Source organism: Meleagris gallopavo, chromosome 4 (genome assembly GCF_905368555.1).
Source record: "Meleagris gallopavo chromosome 4, MGAL_WU_HG_1.1, whole genome shotgun sequence".
NCBI lineage: Eukaryota > Metazoa > Chordata > Aves > Galliformes > Phasianidae > Meleagris > Meleagris gallopavo.
In genome coordinates, this window is record NC_139407.1 from 38081496 (window position 1) to 38102717 (window position 21222).

A 21222-nucleotide genomic window follows, 5' to 3' on the forward strand; every position below is an offset into this window, starting at 1 on the left:
GTAATACCTGAGTTCATTTTCAGTGGCTGGTCCCAGTCACTATAAACTATACAGATTTGCAATGCAGGAAAATTAGCAGTTTCAATTTTTTCAGGGAAGAAAGAGAAATATTTATGGTATGTACCTTATGTCTCCATATGCTTTTGTTTAAAATGAGGTGACTAACAGTAGAGTGTAACCAGTAGGTGAACACAGCACACCACAGTTATCACTCAGACATAATTTTGACTACTACATGTAATGCGTTTATTTTGAAAACTTAATTTCAGTGTCAGAATGGAGCTTATACTGTACATATTTTCTTGAATATATTTTAAACTAACTGATTGTAGGAAAAATTGGATTAATACATTGCCTTTAAGAGCAATTTTACCCTTAATATCTTTTCCTTTCTTCATTTGCTTCACTTTCTATACAGAGGAATATGACAGTTGGCATGATGCCTTCTTTTTGAATCACACAGTTTAACATTTCTGGCAGCTGGATGGACATGGAAAACTATGAAGTGACAAATCTGTTTCTCATACCTTTTGTAGTCTATTTTTTATCTGATGGAAAAATGTTAATATCCACTGAACTTTCCTCCTTTGGCTCACCCAGACAGTAATTTGCTATAGCATTTCCTGTATGTTGTCTGTTGGTATGGAGCTCGTGCTTGCTGTCCTTGCTACACTGCAGAGCTACACCGAGGTGCTGCATCATCTCCAGGCTTCTACCCTAGTGTTGGGGTAGGATATCTCACACTTGCACCATATGGCTGAGTGGGAGAGTGCTCTGGAAGACTTTTGCAATGGAAGTTATCCATCATCCAAAATAAAATCTTATGTGAAACTGAGAAAATTGCTTCACTTTCAGTATTTGTTGCAGTGCTGTTGATGATGTTTCCCACGTGTATTTGCAAACAAATCTGCTCAAAGTTTCAGGAATTTTTTGGTCAAACTGCAGTCAGCCTAGAAAGACTTTAAAAGAAAAGTTGTCGCTCTTGTGATTTCACTGGCTACTTTCCCAAAAAAGAAGAGTTGAGACAGCTCCAAGTTCTCCATGTTAAAATGTATTTTGATGCTAGTAAGTGAATATTTTTTTGAGATGACTAGGACTTTTGTTTTCAGCAAAATTTTACTCACTGTTTAAGTATTTTGGCTTCAGAAACCAGCAGAGTAATGAAGAACGTGGCATAGAACTAATTTGGCAGTTGAATGAATATTTTATGTTTCTATGGGCTACGTGAAGAATCTTGTTTGTGGGCAAATACCTGATTCTAGCCAGCTCTGCTGTAGTGCTTTAACGCCTAAGCAGATGGTGAACTTTGAGCCCTTGAACACCCGAGTATTGGGATCCTTATGCATGGGCTGGAAGGATATTTTCCTGTAAGCAATCACCAAAATGGTTTTACCTTCTATTCCTTTTCTTCTCTGCTTGTGCACTCAAATACTAACTCTGTACATACTTGAGCCTTCTCAGTGTCGACACACAGCCTTGCCGTAGGGCTGAGGGCTTTTTTGGGATGGAATAGTGAGAAGTAATGAAAGGCAACTCAGAGGTTCCACCTCTGGCATGGAGTGATGATAGCGTCTGCAGGAAAACCATGCACACATCCTTTTCTGAGAGTAGTTGGAGGGTCCTGTCTAACAGCTTTCCTTGGCTAAACCATTTAAGTGGTTTATTTATTAAAAAGATGTTGTGCTGAGCCCAGAACTCCAATTTCTTTGGCTTTTTAGTCAATAAATGTTTCTCTACTAAAGCTGCTCTTTCTTTCTGAACTCTCCTTTTACTTTTGTTGCTCTTTTGCTTTGCAACAGGCTGAAGTAGGAAGGTGATTTTAGCCTTGCAAGCATGCCTTGCACTTCCATTTCACTGCTGGCTTTGAACACTGCTAAAGTGTATTGTCTTGTCTACTCTTCAATTCTTCTTAGGATTGGACCTCTTCTCAGACCTCAAATATTTTCATATGGAAAAAAGAAAATCGTACATTAGTTGAGCCAGGCTAAAAATAAAAGTGACGACCACACCCTTGAGGGAGAGATGAGGTGCTATGTCTTCTGAGAGACAGTTTACTGAAAAATTTGCTTTGTTTCTCCTTAAATGTTCTGAGCTATGAATGAATTTTGAAATTTTGTTAAGGCCATTATTTTCTTTTGTCAAAATATGTTGAAGTTCTTAAGCAATTTTTAAGTTATTGCAAGGCAGATTCTGTCTTGAAATCACCCACTGCAACCTTTGGTTCAAGACCAGAAACTTGCTCATGAGAAAAAGAAATATATTTTTTGGCAATCCCGTGGGAAGTGGTAGAGTGTGGCTCAGCCTGCATCCCACAGGGCAACTTCATTCATGCAGCAGTAGTTTACTATGTCCTCACCCTTCTACATGACAGCAGGGCCAAAAATAGTAGTTTAATTATGCTCAAATTTACTGTGAAAATCAGCTTATTTAACAGTTGTCAAACTGTTTTTTGTGTTTTCAAGACTCTTCCTCATTTTTTTTTCTCACTGTGCCCTCAAAGGAACAGTGATGAGCCAAACTAAATGTCACTGAAAAATGAGTGACAAAGGACTCTTTTATCTTTTTTTTTTTAATTTCTATACTCTTTTAAAAGATAAAAATATTTTTTGTATATATATATTTATATATATGTATGTGTGTGTATGTGTATATATATATACACATACTTATTTTTTTTTTTTCCCTCCTGTTGCCAAGATTTTTGCAATACCTGAGTAGTCTCTAAAGGGGACTATCTACTAGCTATATCGTGCAGGATACTGGTTTGTTTCATATGATTTATTTAGGGCTTTTTTTAATGTGAAATGACAGTGTTTTTTTAACATGTGAAGCAATACTGATTTGAAATGCTTCAATATTTTGTTTTTTCCACATCTGCCTTTAGTGTCGCTGGCAATTCCACTATTATGGGACAGCCTGTCTATTGCCTTGACTGTGTCCTGCTGTCCTGCCTCACCCAACCTTATGCACAGCATGTGATGCTCGTGCTTCTGACATCCATGTTGGCACTCCCTGCCTCTCACCCACACTTTCCTGTACTGTTGAAGCAATTGATGCTTTCCTTAGTTCTGCTTTAAACAAGATTTTGCTGACTGCTGCCAAGCTGTGAAGGCCCAAGATATAAATCTGAGGTGTGTGTGTAAACTGGGAGAGGAAGGGGCACATTTTACAAAATATTAAAATGTTTATAGACAGATCTAAAGTGTTAGAGAATGTGGAGCACCATAAATATAGTGAGTTTGCAACTGAATTTCATTTGTCCATAGTAAACGTCTTGAACCCAAGGCTCTTAACAAACACCTCTTGCATTTTCCACTTCCTTGGGATGCATCTGGATCAGCACATTCTTATTTGGCAGAAGAGTAAACTAAAAGTTGTCATTCTCAGAAATGGAGCCTGGCAGCCTGCTTTGTTTCACCAGAGAGCTGGAAATGGACCTAAAGGTTCACTGTCAAGCAGAACTGTAATGTAATCCTCAGGCAGTGTATTGACATGACGTGCCAGCTCGATGTGCTGGGGTTTTAAATAACTTGCATTCATCTCCCCAGAGTATGCGAGGAAAGTTTAGCCTCTTGCTGAGCAGCCCATACCAAAGTTGGAGCTCACTGTCCAACACGTAGCTCCAGGGGCACGTGTGTCTGTCCTGGGGGCTCCCTGATGTCGCTAGGTCTGGTTTGCTGCTGTTTTCCCATGTTTTTTTAGGTTAGACCTTTTATTGTGTGTGTGTGTTTTGTGTTTTTTTTTTTTTTTTTTTTAAGAACTGGAGCAGAGCGACAGCTCTAGAGGAGAGCTCGTTTCTTGTGCTGTATGTGTCTGCAGATTGATGTTCTTGTTGCTTTCCCCCTTCCCCCCCCCCTCCCCAAAGTATCTCTGTATTAAGTTTGAGTGTTTATTTTTATTTGCAGATGTTCCATATAAGTAAAATGGCATTTGACTGAAACAAAATTTTTAGGTGGCCATGCTAAAATGTCCTCAAATTAGAAAACAGTACTTAAAAATATATAATTGTGCAGAGTTTAAATCAGAGGATGCTTGTGCTAGTAAAGTTTTCATTCCACCAACTAAAAAGGAGATCAAATGAGTGGAAAAATACCTAGTAGTATTTTCCTTCAGGGAACAGATCTGTTTGGCTGTAAGGCTAACGCTAAGTTCTTCAAACTGTGTGTCTCAGAAACTCAGAGCTTGCCTAGGGTTTCTTTTGTGGGGATTTGCACTTGCATCTTTCTCAGTGTTACACCAAACTCTCTTCCAGTTTAGGGGGTGGGAGCTTCCTCTGCGGTTGCAAGTGTCATTAGTGGACTGATATGGTTTAGTGAGCTCTACAACCCATCTCTAATAATAACCCTGTGTAGGAGGGTGATTTGCAGTCTGTCTGTCCTGCCACAGCCCAGTCATGCACTGACCCTGTGTTCTTCCCAGCCTATATGCCCCTGCTCATCTGTTCACGTGCTGTGCTAAAACAGTAGAAAGACATACGTTGTTACAGCTGTGTGAGATTGTCAGCTTTACTATTAGGATCCCCAGAATTAGGATTCTGGGTGAATTATGTGTAACTGCAGAGCTTTTTGCTATTAAAAAATCTCAAAGTTAATTTTGTAAACTGGAGGTTAGCACATTCTTGTTTTGTTTTGGTGATGTTTGCCTAATCCAACCCCAAGGATGTGAATTTCTGCACCTGTGCTGGGAAATCAACTTTCCCTTCTTCCTGGTTTGAGATAGCTTCAGAGATTTAAATGGAGATGCTCTGCAGTGCAGCTTTGTGATGCTTCATTTACAGATATTTATTTCCTTTAGAAGTGTTCTTCATCTTCCTGTATGCCTCTATGTATGCAGTGGTCTGGGTCGCCCACACATAGATCCCGTTCTTCTCATAGGCTTCTATGGGTGTGTTGAGCTGCTTTGCTTTCCAACAGATTGTACTTGTCAGTGCTGCCCCAGCTGCAACTCAGGCTACTGAGGTATTGAGTCAGTCCTGTCTTCAGGCTGATGAATACCAGCCTACCTGGCTTTTTTGCTACAGCGAGAGGAGTGACAGCTATTTTGTGTTCAGTGAGTGCTGCACCTCATGTTTAGTAAGTGTTGGTGACAGGAACTGAGCTGCAGGGAGGTCTGGTGAAACCTTGGACAGGTTAACCGCCATGCCTTCTGATGCTTGAATTCAAACCTTCAGTTGCACCAGAATTTTTGTGTATCTGCTTGCTGCTACTTTTATTTTGTTTGCATTAGTAGCTTTGTCTACTCTGGAGGAAAAAGGGAAAGATCATGTTCTGCTTTAAGCTTTGTTTATTCAGAAAAGACGTTCTCCTTCCTCTCAATTTAATTGGAATGTGGAGGAAACTTGCTCCCTTGGTACACCTCTTGTGCTCCTGTCGTTATATCTGCACTTTATCTGCTCTCAGTTTGCAAAGTTCGGGCTTCCTTGCTGCAGTTATGTACAGCAGGTTAAAGACGCGTACTTGGTTTCCTTATGCATCTGAAGGGCTTGCGATGTAAGTGCCTCTACTGTTAACATAGGGGTGTCGTGCTCTTCAGCTTGAGCCACAGCAGCAGAATACTATGCTGCCAGTGCTGTTCTTTCCCCTGGCATGTTTAGCTATTGAGAGACATCCTTCAGAAGTAATTAAACGTGGTAAATTTCATGGTGGTAAGGAGTTCCTATAAATGGGAGGCTGAAGCCCTTTGTGTCCTCAAGGGCAATAAAGTGCCTGAAAGCAACAGGGGCAATTCAGCTCTTTGCTCCTTAGAATGAACAGGGGCCTGTCCCGTAAGAAGACCTTCTCGTGTTTTTGTGCGTAGTCTCAAGACTGTGGTTTGGGTAGGAGGGGCCTACGGGTTCTTGGACTGGGGGGGTTAAGTGTAAAGTTAATTGGTCAGTACTAGATCTATGAGGATTGTTGTCACTTCTGTGACCAAGCTTTCTGTCCAGACCAAGGTTTCTGTCCAGAACTCGAGCTGCATTGTAGTGTTGTGGTTTCAAGGAGTGTGTTCAGACATGTTTAGTCTGCATTTCTGTAGGAACTTACCCTTCAGATCCTTCCCTTGCAACAGAGACCTCCAGTTGCACGAGTTTTCTTGTAATAAGGGATTGGACTTTGGGTTAAAGTCATACATTCCATTTCAGTTCACACTCCAAGTAATCTGCATGTTGCAAGATGGATGATCAGTGTATTAATTCAACCAAATTACTCTGCTGAGTCACAAGATACTTTTATGTGAGTAGGGAAAAAAAGAAAATGCTCTAAATCCACACAAGCCTAGTATCCCCTCACCTTGTCTATGAGTGGGAATGAAGGGATGCTTCAGAGATGCTTTATTTGTTTTCTGCCTTCAGCTCACATCAGTTTTGCTTGTTCTCTGTGCAGTTTGTTTCTGTTCGTCTCTGCACTTAGAAGGCAGAGTAGTTCAGGACTCACTGCTACTTGTAACCAGTTGCAATACTTCTGCTGATACTAGTAGCAGCTTAGCTTACCTGTAGTTGTTGAAGGTTAGCTTGAATTATTTTGTTGTTGAGATGAAATCTACACACATTAAAATAATTCCAGTCTAAAATTTGAGTAAGGAATTAATATTTTTATAGCCATTTCAGTGTTTGTGTATTTACATGTTTATGTACCATATGATTCTATTTCTTCAAAAGTCTCATCACAACATGTTTCTATAAATGCATGGAAAATCCTATGTTGTCAGCATCAAAACTATGTTTAGGTATGCCGTAACTGTGCTATGTTGCCATTTAAATCTAGCAGCTCAGGAGACAGAGAAGCCATTTCTGCCTGGGAAAGCCATCCTGCCCCTGGGCTTGAGGTGCAGGTTGTAACTAAACACTGGGAGAGGTATTAAACACTTCCAGACTGCTCAGCCTCTGCGGTGGCCAGGCAGGTGGCTTGCGTAATTAGAAGTTATCTGATGCCTCTTAATAGGTGGCTGGAGAGGAATGTATGAAGCTGTTAATTTTGAGGAAGACATGATGAATGGCTGTGCGAAGAGTTCACAACCTTCTGTACCTTTTTTTTTTTTTTTTTTTTTTTTTCTTAATTGCCTTGCTGAACCCATTTGGCTTTTAGAAAGTGACTGCATAAGAATGTCATATAGATGAGGAAAAAGTCTGCTCCTAAAATTGTTTTGTTAAACCAATTTGCAAGTATGCAAACAATGCATTTTAGGATCAGAATGTTGTGATCCTTGATGTCACCAGCTCACGTGGCAATTAGACATAGCTTGCCAAAGGTCACTGACTGCATGTTGTATCTCACTTTCTGCCTCCGTATGTGTGTTTATTTTTGCCTTCCACCCACAAGAGCAGGCATGGCATTGCTGTTTAATGATGGTCTTGAGCGGGGAACCATCAGATCTTTCTTGTTCTTATGGTGACTATTCCTTGATAGCCTTTGAGCAGTACATCATATCTTGGCTAGTGGTAGTTGGGCAGCGGGAGAAGAAGGAGGATTGAAATATTTCTACTTTGTATTTTACTATGTTCTCAAACTAAAGGTGGAACCTCATCAGTTTTGGAAACTATTCCCCATCTCAACACAGTATATAGGGTGGGCAGAGGGAGGTGTCTTTCCTTACTTCAGGCAGTGGGCACCTGCATCTTCTGCTGAAATGGGTAGCAGGTCCAGCCTGGGTAAGCCTCTAGATGGGAATGAGCATGAACTTGGCACAGCTCTGCTAGGGCAGCACTCCTCTGCTTTCCAAGATGTTTCTTGGATTTCTCGTTTCTTTTCTACCTCAGTAGATGAAAAGATGTGCTTTTGAGAGGCTGTTACTTACCTAGTTTTTCTTGAAGATTTGTTCTAAATACCAGATTCATTTGAAAATATCTTTTTCATTTGTTTTAGGGTACACGGCATAAAATCTCACTGCCACTTTCAACAGTCTTGCTCCTATGGAGCCCACTGACTCCTATGCAAGTTATTATTATTTTGTAGTTACTTGCATTTAACAGAAAAAGGAGGAGGGGAAAAAATGCTAAAACATGCAAAGATTCTGTATTATCTGTCTTGGATTAGGTTGGAGAAATGAGTAAATATTAGGTTTTGGTATTGCATTGTTTAGACTGGAATTGTTGCCTATATTTGTCTATAATCTGCGCTGAATTTTTAAAAGTGGTCTTGTTTTTAGTCCCAAAATTCCAGAGTGGAAATATTTAAATGTTATTCTCCTGAGATGTGATCACAGTGTAAACCTTGCAGTGAAAATTTAGGGGGGGGATTTTTTTCCAGAACTGAGTTTCAAGTGTCTTGATTTGTAGGATAGAGTCCAGAGGTCATGGCACGTAAAGGAAAATATAAGAAAATTGTACCTGGAATGAGGGTCTTCATTTTGCTGTTAGAGTATTTGTCCTGAATAGCTTCCAATTTCTCTGGAGAAGTGCTTTTTGTCAAGCACTGCCTAAAAAGAAAAGCTGATCGTCTTCATGTGGCCATTTCATACAGGTCCCCATCGGAGAGGAAGAATGCCCTTAAATTTGTGTGTGTGGCTATGTTTTTAAAAACAAAACAAAACAAACAACAAAAAACACTAAGAAACAAACCAAAAAAGAGGTGTGTATGTGTGTAACACTTTCTATTGTAATGTATCCATTGCTTTAAAAACAACCTGGATCTGTGTAAACTGAAGTAATGTACAAGTCATGTTTAAAGTCAGGTAAACCAAAACCATGTTGTTTGTGTGCAATCTACAAATGCAAAATTAAATTTGAAATTGTTATATGTGCTCATGAGCTTTTTTAGCTTGTGGTAAGGACTTTTGCGTCTTAGCTGTAAACAGCTGGTATGAATTTATTAAACAATATACAACTCCTTTAAAATGTGTTTCTTGTTTTCTTAGAGTTTTTATTGGACTTCTTTCTGCAATATTTTATACTTTGGGTTTTCAGCCAATAAGTGTCTGCCTAAAAGTAAATGTCTGTTCTAATATTCCCTTGACATATAAAAAGCTAGATATCCACTAGGATTTCCTGATGTCTCCTATTTCTCTTTTATTTCTTTGTGCTAGAAGTTTTGCTTGACAAATCCTGAGAGTTCTCTGTCCCTAGCTTTAAGTGAAAGCACATACGCATATGAATCTTTTTCCTGATCTGGCGTAGGTAATATTTTTTAAAAAATAAATAAATAAAAAATCAGCTATGTGATGATGATGCAGTATATCTTCTCCTTTTCTTTCAAGCTACATTAAAAAGTTGCTGCCTTTTCATTTGCGATGTTTGGATGACTGGTCATGGATTCTCTGACCAGTTGCAAAACCTGCCAGCCAGTCCCTTCCTCCTTGTTTCTTGCTAGCACAATTTTCTCCTTTTTTGTCCTGGGTGCTCCCCAAGTCCTATCTGATATGGTTGCCACAAGACTTCCTTCATTGTCTGTTGAATTGATTCACCCTTCCCCTTCAGCCTCGAAAGTGAACTTCTTAGTTCTCTAAAGTGAACTTCTTATACTTAATAAAAATGTACTGATCTTCCAGTCCCATTTATATTCCTCACATCTACTGTGCGACTCCTGGTCAGGACTTATGTCACTAACTGTGAATAAATTCACTGTTGTTTTTTTTTTTTCACATGCGACTCCTAAATGTGTCATATGTAATTCTGTGGTGACTCCCATTGCTGCATATGGGTTTAGCCTTGAAAAGTGGACTTCTGCAGAAACTCCAGCAGAATTTTGGCTTGAGATAATGTTCAGGTGAGCTGTCCTCCCTGTACAGATTTTACCCATAAAAGATAGGCTGACAATGTTTGAACTTGCCTCTGTTTTCCTCTTTACTTACGTGGTACAGCTTATCATTATCTAAATTATATAGTCTTTGAAGAAGGACTTTATGTGTTTGTGCATGTCTGTGAAAGTGAAGCAGCAGGTGAGCTATCATGAGACATCTAATTTGTAGTAGGGTTTTCTTGCCACTGGTAAAGGGCTATTAGTTTCTTTCAGGTCAGGTTTCAGTTCGTGCTTCTCCGCTTACTTTCTCTGTTTGCTTTTGCTTTCACATGTGGGATTGTTTCATGAGTAGCATTTCCTTCACACTGCTGCAACATGCAAGACTCCTCTGCATCCCTCAGGTCAACTTCCCACAGGAAGGACTAACAGAATAAAATGTTAATCTGTTTGGTTTCCTGTAGAAGAGGACATCCTGGAAAATGCAGGACAATGATGTTACATTTGATGCATGAAAGGCATATCTCATTGTTTAGGACTAAATAATAGGCTTGAAAATCGTATGGAATCAAGATGTTCAATCAGTTGAATTAATTTTATCATCTGTAAATGAGTAATGATAGTTCTGTTTGGGAAAGGACAATTTACATCACTGTAGGCAGTGCAGGGATCTTCATTGTATTGCCTTCATGCTGTGGGAATGGATGCCATCTGCCCTCCTTGATGGGCAAGGCCCTGACTGCTGCCTCTGAGTGGATGTTGGAGTCAGCAGTGCTTCTCACTGTTGTAAAAACTTCAGGTACTGGGAGCTCCTGTTTTGATGCAAACCATGTGGCTACTAAGGTGATGTCTCTTCAACAGTCCCAAGTAATTGCATGCTTCCGTTGTGGAATTAATTTGTGTTGGACGTACAAAAATCTTTGGAAGGGAGTCTCTATAGACGTAAAGCTTGCAAGAGCTAGAGCAGTCACATGATGTTTACATAGCATTGCTAGCTATGTTTTTATTCTGTTTCCTCTTGCTGTCTCTCTGAGAAATTAAGTAGGCAGTAATTTTTACCCACTGGCATATATTCTCCCACGGAGAAGCCTGGATTAGTTCTGTAAACTCTATGAACAGAAGAATAATCTTCAGGGAGTAGCCAGCCAGTTAAAATAAAAAGGGCTCTGGGGCACACTGACCGTATGGGAACCGAGCCTTCTGAGAAAAGGCTTTGCAAAACCTTCTAATTTATACTCCAAAATATCTGCAGGCGTTCTAGCACTTGCTGTAAGTCATTTTCTGTCATTGAAGTATTTGGAGGAATTGCCCACCTTCTTTCAAATCCAGCTGTAGCTGCAATATCTCAATTATTTTGCCCTTCTGCTTTTGACAACTTGATTTCTGACATTGCAACTTTATTTCTTCCCTAAATCAGAACATTAATTGGATCCTGTTGTTCAGGAAGCCTACAGGTATTACCTGTCTCATTTCAGTGATCACCTGTTTGCTTTCCTCAGTGCTTTTGGTGGCTCAGAAAAGCAACACCAGATGCCTAGCCTTGCCAATAGAGATGCACACCCATCGAAGAGTTTCTTTATTCCTTTTGTGAACTGGGTGGAAGTTTTGATTTGTTTTGGTAGTTCTTTGAATCCCAGTGGATATTCCTAGATTTTAGCTTATGTTTCAATACCTCAATAACATCCTTAGGCTACATATAAACACATTATTTATGTTGGAATTTATTGCTGAGTTTGTTTAGTTAATTACTTCCCTCTTCCTAGAGAAGTTAAAGCTGAAGGCACTGTCTCTGAAGCTGCCACACTGCAGCAGTTGAGCTGTCATAAGAGAGAGGTGGCATGGATGAAACGTACTTGTGGAAGAGCAGGGCTGTGAGGAAACCACCGTCAGCCAAGCCGTGACAAGTGAGGAATGGCACCAGCTAATAACCCTTCTGGCAGCAGCACCTGGAAACCATGCCTGCTTATTAGCAACCTATTCTGGAGCAAGCAAGGGAAGCTCTGGGCTTGTTCTTCTGTTTCACCTCCTGGCATTCAAGTGGATCTGTTCAGTGTCAGATGATGAAAAGCAGGAGACAGCCTATTCAAAAGACCTATACATTGTGCAGTTATCCTATTTTCTAAACTCTTAATTAATATTTTTAGATCCTATCTGCCATCAACCCAATCATGTGCAAGAGTAATTTTCACTGTGTGATGCCTCTTCTTTTTTCAGCAGCCATCTCCTTGTGCTCCTTTGAGGATAAATGGCAGAAATGAGAATGAAATGTGAGGAGTGGTTTTGTGGGTTGCTCCCAAGCAAAATGCTTGAATGCCTGTGGGCTCCCTTCATCCTCTCTTTGTGGGCTGCAGTAAGTTGAAGGGCTGTCTTGGGTAAACTTCAGCCAAACTGCTGCTGCGCTGCAGCTGAAGAGAAGGGCTGAAGAAGAGCAGGATGCCCTGTGAGAACAGGCTGGGATGCAGTGTAGTCCTCTCACTGGGATGGTAGCTGGCAGAGTGGTGCAGAATGAGGCTGAGAAGTACAGTTGATGCTTTATGTTTATTGTCTTCAGTGATGGTTGTCATGGGGTGTTCACCCCAGACTACAGCGTTAGTCTGGGAGCACTCCTAGGGCTGCGGAGAGAAGAACACAAATGATGGGAGCAGAGGGAGAGGTGAGGGCAGGGCTTTCTGGTAATGGAAGAAATGGGCCACAGCAAAATGCTCTGGGAATTGAAGTTTTTTTTTTTTCTCTTTCTCTCTCTCTCTTTCTCTCTCTCTCTCTTTTTCACCTAAGCTCTGGTTGGTTTGGGGAAAATCTTCAGCATAGTTATAGGACTGCCTCATATCCCCTTTTGTAATCAGTTGTGTCAGCGGTTTCCACTGCAAACCCTGTATTAGAGCTCTTATACCTCAGCTGTATAAATTTGATCTGGACTTTAAAACTGCCATGTACGTTCTTGATTTGGAAGCAAGTACGAAGGCTGGCTGGCTAATCTGTTGGCTATGTGAATAACACTGCAGTAGTAAAGGCTGTGAGGAATACGATCCAGCTCTCAGTTTCCAGTGAGAGCTGAAGAAGCTCATTTGCCACAAAGAGCAGGTGCTCCCATGACTCTTTCAGAAACTTTTTTTTCATGAAGAAGTGGTAATGTAGATTCTAAAGCCTTTTAGAAGGCCTGAGTTTAGGCAGGGTTTTTGCTTCTGATTTGCAGGGGAGAAACAGCTTGGACAAATTGCTGCACTAGTTAGGGCTGGTTGGAGCACAGCACTGAGCTGTTTGTACTCAAAGGTTTGCATGTCAGATCCCATGGTGATGTGCTGCTGTGTCTTTGGGTCTCTTTGTGTGGGGCAACGGTCTATTCCCCGAGCTTTCAGTAAACCACCCAAGGGCTGCTTTCGAGCATGCTTGGAGCTCTGCGTGCATGTGAGAGCCTGCTGTTAAATGCTGCTGCAACATCGTGCTTTGCTCAGGTGAAGCAAGGTCAGCAATCAACAACAGAGTAACTGGTCACAGTGTAAATGGTAGCGTCTGCGTGTGTTACGGCAGAGAGAAAGAGAGCCTCTGTGGCTGGGACTGCTATGTGCAAAAGCAGGATGGTATTTGATGAAGAGAGCAAAGCCACAAACAAATCAAACAGGCAAAGTTCTCTCATAACATTAATTCTGTAAGTGTGTATGCTGCTTGTTTTTTATGTGTTTTTTTTGTTTCGATATTCTAATGTAAGTAAGGGTGTAGGCAGAAAGGGAAGCAGGAATGGTGGTAATTAAAGGTCGTTGTCTGGTTGACTTCTGTTGTGTTTATGCATTTCTTGAATTGCTATAGGCAAGAGTGCATCAGAAGTGCTGGAGGGATAAAAATCAAACCGGAGAGAACTCAAAGTTTTAAATTCAGAGTAAATAATTCCATTCTGGGAGTGTGGAAGTTACATCTGATATTGAAGGCTTTTTTGCATCATGAGGGAAAGCATTATTTGCTGTCTGACTATAAAATAGTCTCTGGCAAAGTGGTTGTGATGCAGCATCAGGCAAGCTGCTGGCAGCTGCAGTTGATTCAGGGCAGGCAGTGTAGGAAAGACGAAAGGCAGCATCCATCTCTGTATATAGTCCTTTGTCTTATGGGTAACTGCAGTCTAGGTATTTCATTTGTTACTGCATAAAAGCTAAGTAACAGTATGGCCCAAAGAAGAGATGTTTGTCAAGCTTTTCCTCAAAGTCATGTGAGGGAAAACAAATGGTTATAAGCTAATTAGGAATGAGTTAAACTACAAATTGCATTAATTTAGAGAGAGGTGTGCATGTATGTGTGCACATACAATTTTCCTGAAAAGAATATTATCTTAAAATATCTCTGGAAAGCAAAAGAGGTATTTTTATTTTTTCCCTCCCATCTTCCTTTTTATTTTTTAAATGCTGTTTATTAAAAAAACAAATGATAAAAGATGAGCTAAAACTTAGCTCAACAAAGTGGCTTTAATGCAGCGTGATTTGGCCTGTTTGCTTTTAGAAATTGGAGGGGTAGAACTGTGCTGGGATTACTTTACACTGCCTTTGAAGTTCATCCTGGATCAAGAACTAGTTTACTTTTGTTTTATCTTAGTTTGGAACGTAGCTTAGAACAATGTTTGCAGCTTGGAAATTCTGCTGTTTAAAAACAACAGCAATGAAAAGAACTTGGAGGTCAAACAAAGCTGAAGTCTAATATTAGGTGGATGATTTTATAAGTGTTTATTAGAAACTGTTCTGAGTGTGGATGGCATAGACTGGGTTTTGGCTTTCAGCCATGGAGCTGGGGGCTGCTATGAGGCTGAGAGGAGGTTTGCTGCTGGGGCTGTGGGGATGATTGGCCTTGGCAGGTGCCTGGTCATGAAACGTCTCTCCTGCTTGCCTCCCTACCTCAAAATGAGCTTCCCAAAGAAAATGGAGATGGAGCTCAGTAGGAGCAAATATTGGCAATTTCATAGTTTTAGAGGTATTCTATGTAACATCAAAAACAAAACTAAACTTTTTTTTATCCCTAATTCATACTTGATTTAAAAAAAATTAAAAACTCATATTGTAAATGCAGAATTAAAAACAGATCCATAAAGGATTGCAAGAATGTTTATACTGCTTAGAAATTAGTTTGACTTGCAGATAGCGTGTCTTACAATTTTAATGCCATTCTCTTCTGTACATACACCTTGTTGCATTGCTTCCATTTATTGTTTAGGCGTATTTAAACAAGCATATGTTCTAATGATATCCTTTCCTCATACTAGGATTTCTGCATTAGTTTTTGGCTTTTTGCCCATCGGTCTATTGGTATTTTGGTCTTTAAGCATATGTAACACTGTAGTTCACCTCTGACTGATGCAGGCTCATCTTACTAACTTCATAGCTGAAGTTAAATGTCCAGTATAAGACCAAACCACTCATATAAGACAAGTACTGTGTAAAAGTAGATATGATTTACGAATAACACTCTGGGTTTTCTTGTACTTTGGCACCTACGTTTTTTTGTTTTTTTTTTTTTTTTTGTAGAACTTCAATATCGGTTGGATTTTTTCAAGTTCTGAGTTTAAAAACAGAAATAATTGGAGTTAGTGGTGAGGAATATGTGGGGAATCTTTGATTTATTTTTGGTTTGAATACTTACACAGTAATATGTATATAATGCTCAATATGTTTATGAACTTATTGTTTGTAATGGTAATGTGCTGTTAGAGAAACAAAGAGGTGTCAAAACTGAGGTTCCTGGAAGTAAAAATACATCTGCGGTCCATAATTCTTTCAGTGTTTGAATTCCTACTGATGTATTCAGTGTAGATGTTTATTTTTATTTATGTATCTGTTGATGCTCTGTATGCTCTGAGTATATTGCTCTTTTCAGTATCTGTGGCAAAGCTTGCTCTGTTCAGTATGAGATGAACAGATGCTTGATGAACCAAGGATGCTGGCAGGCACTGCCAGGGCAGAGTCGTGCTGAGCTGAGATTTCCTAGAAGTACCAACCTCTCCTCCCATTAGTCAGATCTCTGATCCCAAATCAGTGAGTGCTACTTGGAAGTTTTATCCACTCTATCTAGATAAGGAGATTAGTGCACTGGCATCCCTTTGCGTGCATGGTTCGGCCATTAACAGTCCAGTAATTTGTTAATTCAGTCGTGTCTGTGATCCCTCCATCTCTAAGGCAGATTCAATTCCTTTCCTGCCCAGCAGGTCTCGTGGACGCAGACAGAAGCTCACCTTGCTTTCTGGGACGTGCTGCTTTCTTCCCAAGATGAACTTCCCAATGACATTTTTAATGAATTTTTGCCCGGGGCTTACTTCTGAAAAATAATTTTGCAGCTCCCTCTCATTAATGCATACAGAGAGTTTGGTTACCAGAAGACAAATATTTAAGAGTGGCCTCTTCAAATGTCACTCTGACTCTGGTTTGTTATGTGTTGGCACTGTAATTAGACCAAAAAAAAAAAAGTGTTCTTTTTGTTTTACTTTACACTTCTCCAGAACATAAGCACCCCTTCCCAATGAAAATATTCACTCTGAACCCTGCTTTTTGATGTCTTGCTGCTTAAGTGCTTTTAGGTTGCTCTTTTCATCGCCAATTACATCATATGTGGATTATGCCCATTTGCGTATATTCTGAGAAAGCTGGATTTTATTAACTTCAGCAGTCCAGCTACAAGGCATGGTGATCCTTCTGACCTTTAGCTTTTAATGCCCTGACATTCCATTCCCTTTTGCAGACATCGCTGACAAATGTCAACCTGCTGTAATGTAGCGATTTAGAGAACTGTTTACTGTGGTTTCCCCCCGCCAAGATTTAAGGATCTTCACTATAAATAGCTACGTTGGTCATAGCTTTCTGCATGCTAATGGGGTTCCCTGAACTGGGTTTTATCAAAATTGGGTCTCTTCGCTGAAAGCTGGGTCTGAACACCAATTTTTTGCAGAAATTCTCACTTTGTTGTTGAAACCTTTTGGAAATTGTTTTACCACAGAAATTGTAATTCTGATTAATGTAGCAAGTCCAGAAGCTTTCAAAAATTAGAGCATCATCTTTTTCCTGTTTTTTTTTTTTTTTTTTGCTTGCATGAAACTTGCTCTGCTGCCTTCCATTTGTGAGCACACTTCAGTTTCATCTCTGGGTAAAATAATTGTGTTGACCTGTCATGGTGAGGGACAAACTGCTCTTCTGAACCTTAAGAGATTACAAGTCTTCCTACTTCTCCTGCTTCCCCTTTCACAAAGGTAACATGTTTCATAAAACTGACACCAAACCGGAAGATTTATCAGATTTTTTTTGAGTTTTTGGCTAATGTTTTGAGTTGCTGATGATTGCTACTTCAAATGTCTGTGTGATAGAGACTGATGTGGGAAAGCGTGAGCTCTGATCCACCAAGTATAAAAGCTTCTGCTTTCAGTAATTGTTGTCAAATTTAGTGGTTTTGGGGCTATTGCATTTGCGTTTGCCTTGTAGCAAAAGTGTTTGTCTTCAGATGCTGTCAGATATACATCCCAGTTGTTGTGCATCATCCCTGAGATTTTTAGGAACATCTGATAGGCTGATGGGGTACTTCCCACAGGTTTATAAGGAGGTGACATTCTTCCTTGTATACTAACAGTGACACAAATACAAAAAGTGAGTCTTTCATATTCATTGTGTTTGTACCCCCTTGCCATAGACTGATTTCAAGAGCTAGCCTTGTTTCTCTTGTTGGAAAAGTAAATGGGGTAATTAGTGATTTGTCATTGTTGAGAGAGGTAACTTTCTGGTAGCTGCTGGATGCAGTAAATGAGAGGTTGCAGGCAACTCAGATGAGGGCCTTCATTCTGCTTTCCCTTGGGCAGCTGCTTGATTTACAGCAATTGGAGTTCTCTTTGGACCACGCTTTTGGAAATGAAGACAAAGTAATTGTGTTGCTTGCAGTACCTCCCTAAAAGTAGTGATTTCTTCAAGAAACTGACTCATGCTTGCATGCAAAGTAGACGTGGGGTTTTACATACATGGTCAAACAGTAACAGCTTGTCTGCTGAAAGAGAGGAAATATGAGTACAAAGAGGGAATTTGCACCATATAGGACTGTTCTCAATATCTAGCTACGAAGTGCTCAACAGATTGAGGACCAAGATTATAAATCACTATGTAAATCTTACCATGCATTGCTGTTTTTTCTGTTGTTGTTGTGTGTGTGTGTCCTTGAGATTAAAGCTGGTGGCATCAGATGAGAAGATTGATTTATTGTTCAGTCAGAGTCAGTAATGTGATTTTTACAAAAGTTTTTGTTGTTAGAGTGCTTCATTAAAGTGGACCAAAGGCAAATGAGCTGAACTTCAGCAGTAACCTTGATCAAAGAGTCAGACTTTTCAAGAAGCCTTTCTTATTCTGTTTTGAGTATACTGTGGGTCACTACAGCTATAAACCAAGAATGAGTCAAAACAAAATTCTGTAACTGGCCTGTTTGTAATGTTGAATTTTTGACTTTCTTGTAGTTGCAGCTGAGGGGAAAGATAGCTTCACCGTTAATAAAGACTTTCATACATATAACCAACTGTTAACAAATACATAAACTTTGAGGAGATGGATTAGATTGAAAAGCTAGAATTGAAAAAACTGACTTACAGCCTTTCTTTCATCCATGTGAGAAATCTCAGATGTAAAGAGATAATAGACTGAAGCTTGCAACCAGGAAATTTTACGTGCCTCTCCCTGCTTCCCTTTTTTGGTGAAGGTGCATAGCTGTCAGCCAGTCAATGAGTAGTTTGGTTTTGAAAAATAGATAATGCTATGCAATGCTTTTCCTGTCATTAGTATGAAATAAAAACATGAATTTATAAATAATGCTTCACCAAAAAGATTGTACATATACTGCAATATCCACAGAAACATGCTCATAAAGAAACTCAAACTTTTTCCATTTTTATGAACAAAACATTGTATAAGTTATTTTCCTTTGTTCAGAGAATAAAGCATAAAGTATTTAAGTCTCTCATTTGCCTTTTTTGTGGCATTTCAGCTTAACGACGGTGGAAAAGCAGCCCGAGCACACGTGGGGATTGGTGACGTGGTTCTCACTATTGATGGGATAAGTACAGACGGGATGACTCATCTAGAAGCACAAAACAAGATCAAGGCATGTACAGGCAATCTGAATATGACTTTGCAAAGGTAAGGAAGCTTTTTTCTTTCTTTTTTTTTTTTTTAATGGAGAATTATCATTATCATAGCAGATGTTTGGAGGCTAAAACCATGTAAGTAGTTTGGCAAAGTGCTTGGAGTTAAGTGGCCTTCATTTGAAGATACACTACTGTAACCTGAAATGTCTTGATTTATAGCATTTCAGAAAACACATTAGTTGTTAATTACTTGAGTAGGCAGAGATCTTTGCCAACCTTATGTCACCTCTTTCACATTGTATGATGTCTAGCTTCTCCTTGAACTTCGGTTTTGTTAACAGTTCTTAATTAAAAATAGACCTGACCTCTCTCTTCTAGTTGACTGAGGGTGGTACCTTCTTGTGTCAGATCCTACATTATTTTTGCTTCTAAACCTCCACTTACTCCATTACATATTGCTGGAAGTTTAAAAAATAAGCTGAATGACACTGTGGAAGCAGTCAATAGCAGCTAACATGGCAGAACAGGCCTTCAGAGGCCAGCAGTACTTTTGGTTGAAGTATATTGTGATGAAAGTTTCTTGAAAAAATTGCAGTAAGATTGCATTAATTCAAATGATGACTATTTGTTAGCACTTGTTTAAAGCAACTTTTTTTTTTTAATAAAGTATTTTAGAACCTACTACTAGGGGGAATCTTAGGAGGCATAAGAACACTATTAGTAGGTGATCTGAACCTGTTTTTGGTTAATAAGTTGATGCTGCGAATAAATAATTAGAAAATGTGCAGAGTTAAGGTATAAAAAGCAGTAAAATAGAGCAAGGTAAAATACCCACTGTTCCACAAAGCTAAACTGTGCGTTGGATTTTGGTTGGGGGGAAAGGGTGTTCAGTTTTACTGCAGGTAAAAGTGAAATACACCACTGTCCAGTTCCTGGAATACTGCCGGTTTGATAAATAGTTGACTTTGGCAAGTGGTTATTTTAATACCTGCAGCAAAATCTCTCTGCTGCTGAATGATGGATTTTTTCTTTTTTTCCGTCAGCCCTTGAGTTACACAGATGAAAATATTGCAGCTTGGTGTCAGAGAGAGGTGGTTCCCAAAGTGGCAGTACAGCTGTACAAAATTGCAGCTTCCCTTTGTGAACTGCAGTTACCACTATAGATTGGTTGGGCCAATCTGCCTGTTCCTAAATTTTTTTGAATTTCAGCATACTGCACTTAGCATGGGGCTATGTTCTGGGAGAGGTTGGAAAAAGGGAGCAGAATGCTCACATGCTCATTGTTGGAATTGAAGCAGGAAGAGCAGCAGCACTAAGCAATAAATTCCTGCAGACTCTCAAAAGTCTCCCAAGGCTGAAAGTCGGCTTTTATTAGAAGACTACTGTTTTTATTTAATGATGTGAGTGAGTATCTTGCAGAAAAACTGACCACTGAAACTATTACATAATGAGAACCATCTTTTCTTGTTATCAAAGGAAATAACTGCCATTGTATCCTGCTGATTGCTGCTGTGCCCTCCTTCAGCAATGAAGTTCTTCAGTGAGTGTTGCTTGAGCCCCATATCAATATTGCCTCACCAGTTACTGCTACCTTTCTGAGCAAGTTATCCTTCCTTTCAATAAGAAAAGGAACATCCCTGTCAGAGAGTACAAAAATAAAGAAAGGACATGGCTGTAGTCTGAGAAATGTCATACTCTCCAGGGTGGTGGTGATACACAGCATTACAAGACATATAGTTGAATTTGTGTGTGAATGCTCTCTTTTCTGAGAGGGTACAGTTTCAGTCCTGCTTGCTGATTCTTGTTTTGTCTGTTGTCCTGCTGTGCTTTGGTCTTTAGCTGTTCTTAATGAGCGATTCCTTTTTGCTCAGCCTCTGAATAAAGGATTATCTTGTGGTGTGGTTCATGCCCGGGGCATTTTCTCCAGTGAAACTTGTAAAGTTGGCATGAAGAGTTTCTTGATGAAACAACCCACCAGTGGAATCATACACTGTACTTAGTGTGTCATTCATTTTTGGGGTTTTTAACAGGGCAAGCAAGCCATTTGGAAATGCCTCACTGTCCAGGAGTCCATTGAGTCACACCTGCAGGCAACCACGTTTGACCCACTTTTGCCTGTCATTTTAAATCGATTGGTGGGGTTAATATCAGATATCAGAAAGGAACAGCAGGTGTGTCCCATTCAGGCAGTAACTTGCCTGGTTGGGCACAGAGATGACTGCTGTGTGGTTTAAAAATTGAATTAATCATGAGTTAACCCAGTTGTCTCCTGTTCTCACCCTTCCTACCTTGCTCAGGAACTGACTCATGGGTTTGTGTCTGGTACCTGACAGCTGAAGGCTGGGCTGGGATGAGACAATCAAAGATCAAAGAAATAGCCTCAGCCCCAGCATCAGAGTGGGACGGATGTCCTGTCTTGAGGTGGTGCTTCTCTGCAGTCCCATGGGCTCAGCTGTTTCTAATTTAGCTTGGATCTCATGAAACCAAAGCCAT

At 39.9% G+C, this 21222-nt stretch overlaps 1 protein-coding gene across 18 annotated transcripts in view; it reads left to right on the forward strand.

The window, feature by feature from the left end:
- The window catches only part of PDLIM5 (PDZ and LIM domain 5), a 114270-nt gene that overhangs the window by 17580 nt on the left and 75468 nt on the right, over positions 1-21222 (forward strand). For all 18 annotated transcript variants that reach the window (XM_085222908.1, XM_085222914.1, XM_085222913.1 and 15 more), the window contains exon 3: positions 18630-18781. In XM_085222908.1, coding sequence (XP_085079034.1) covers positions 18630-18781 — 152 coding nt within the window. The remainder of the gene's footprint in view (positions 1-18629; positions 18782-21222) is intronic.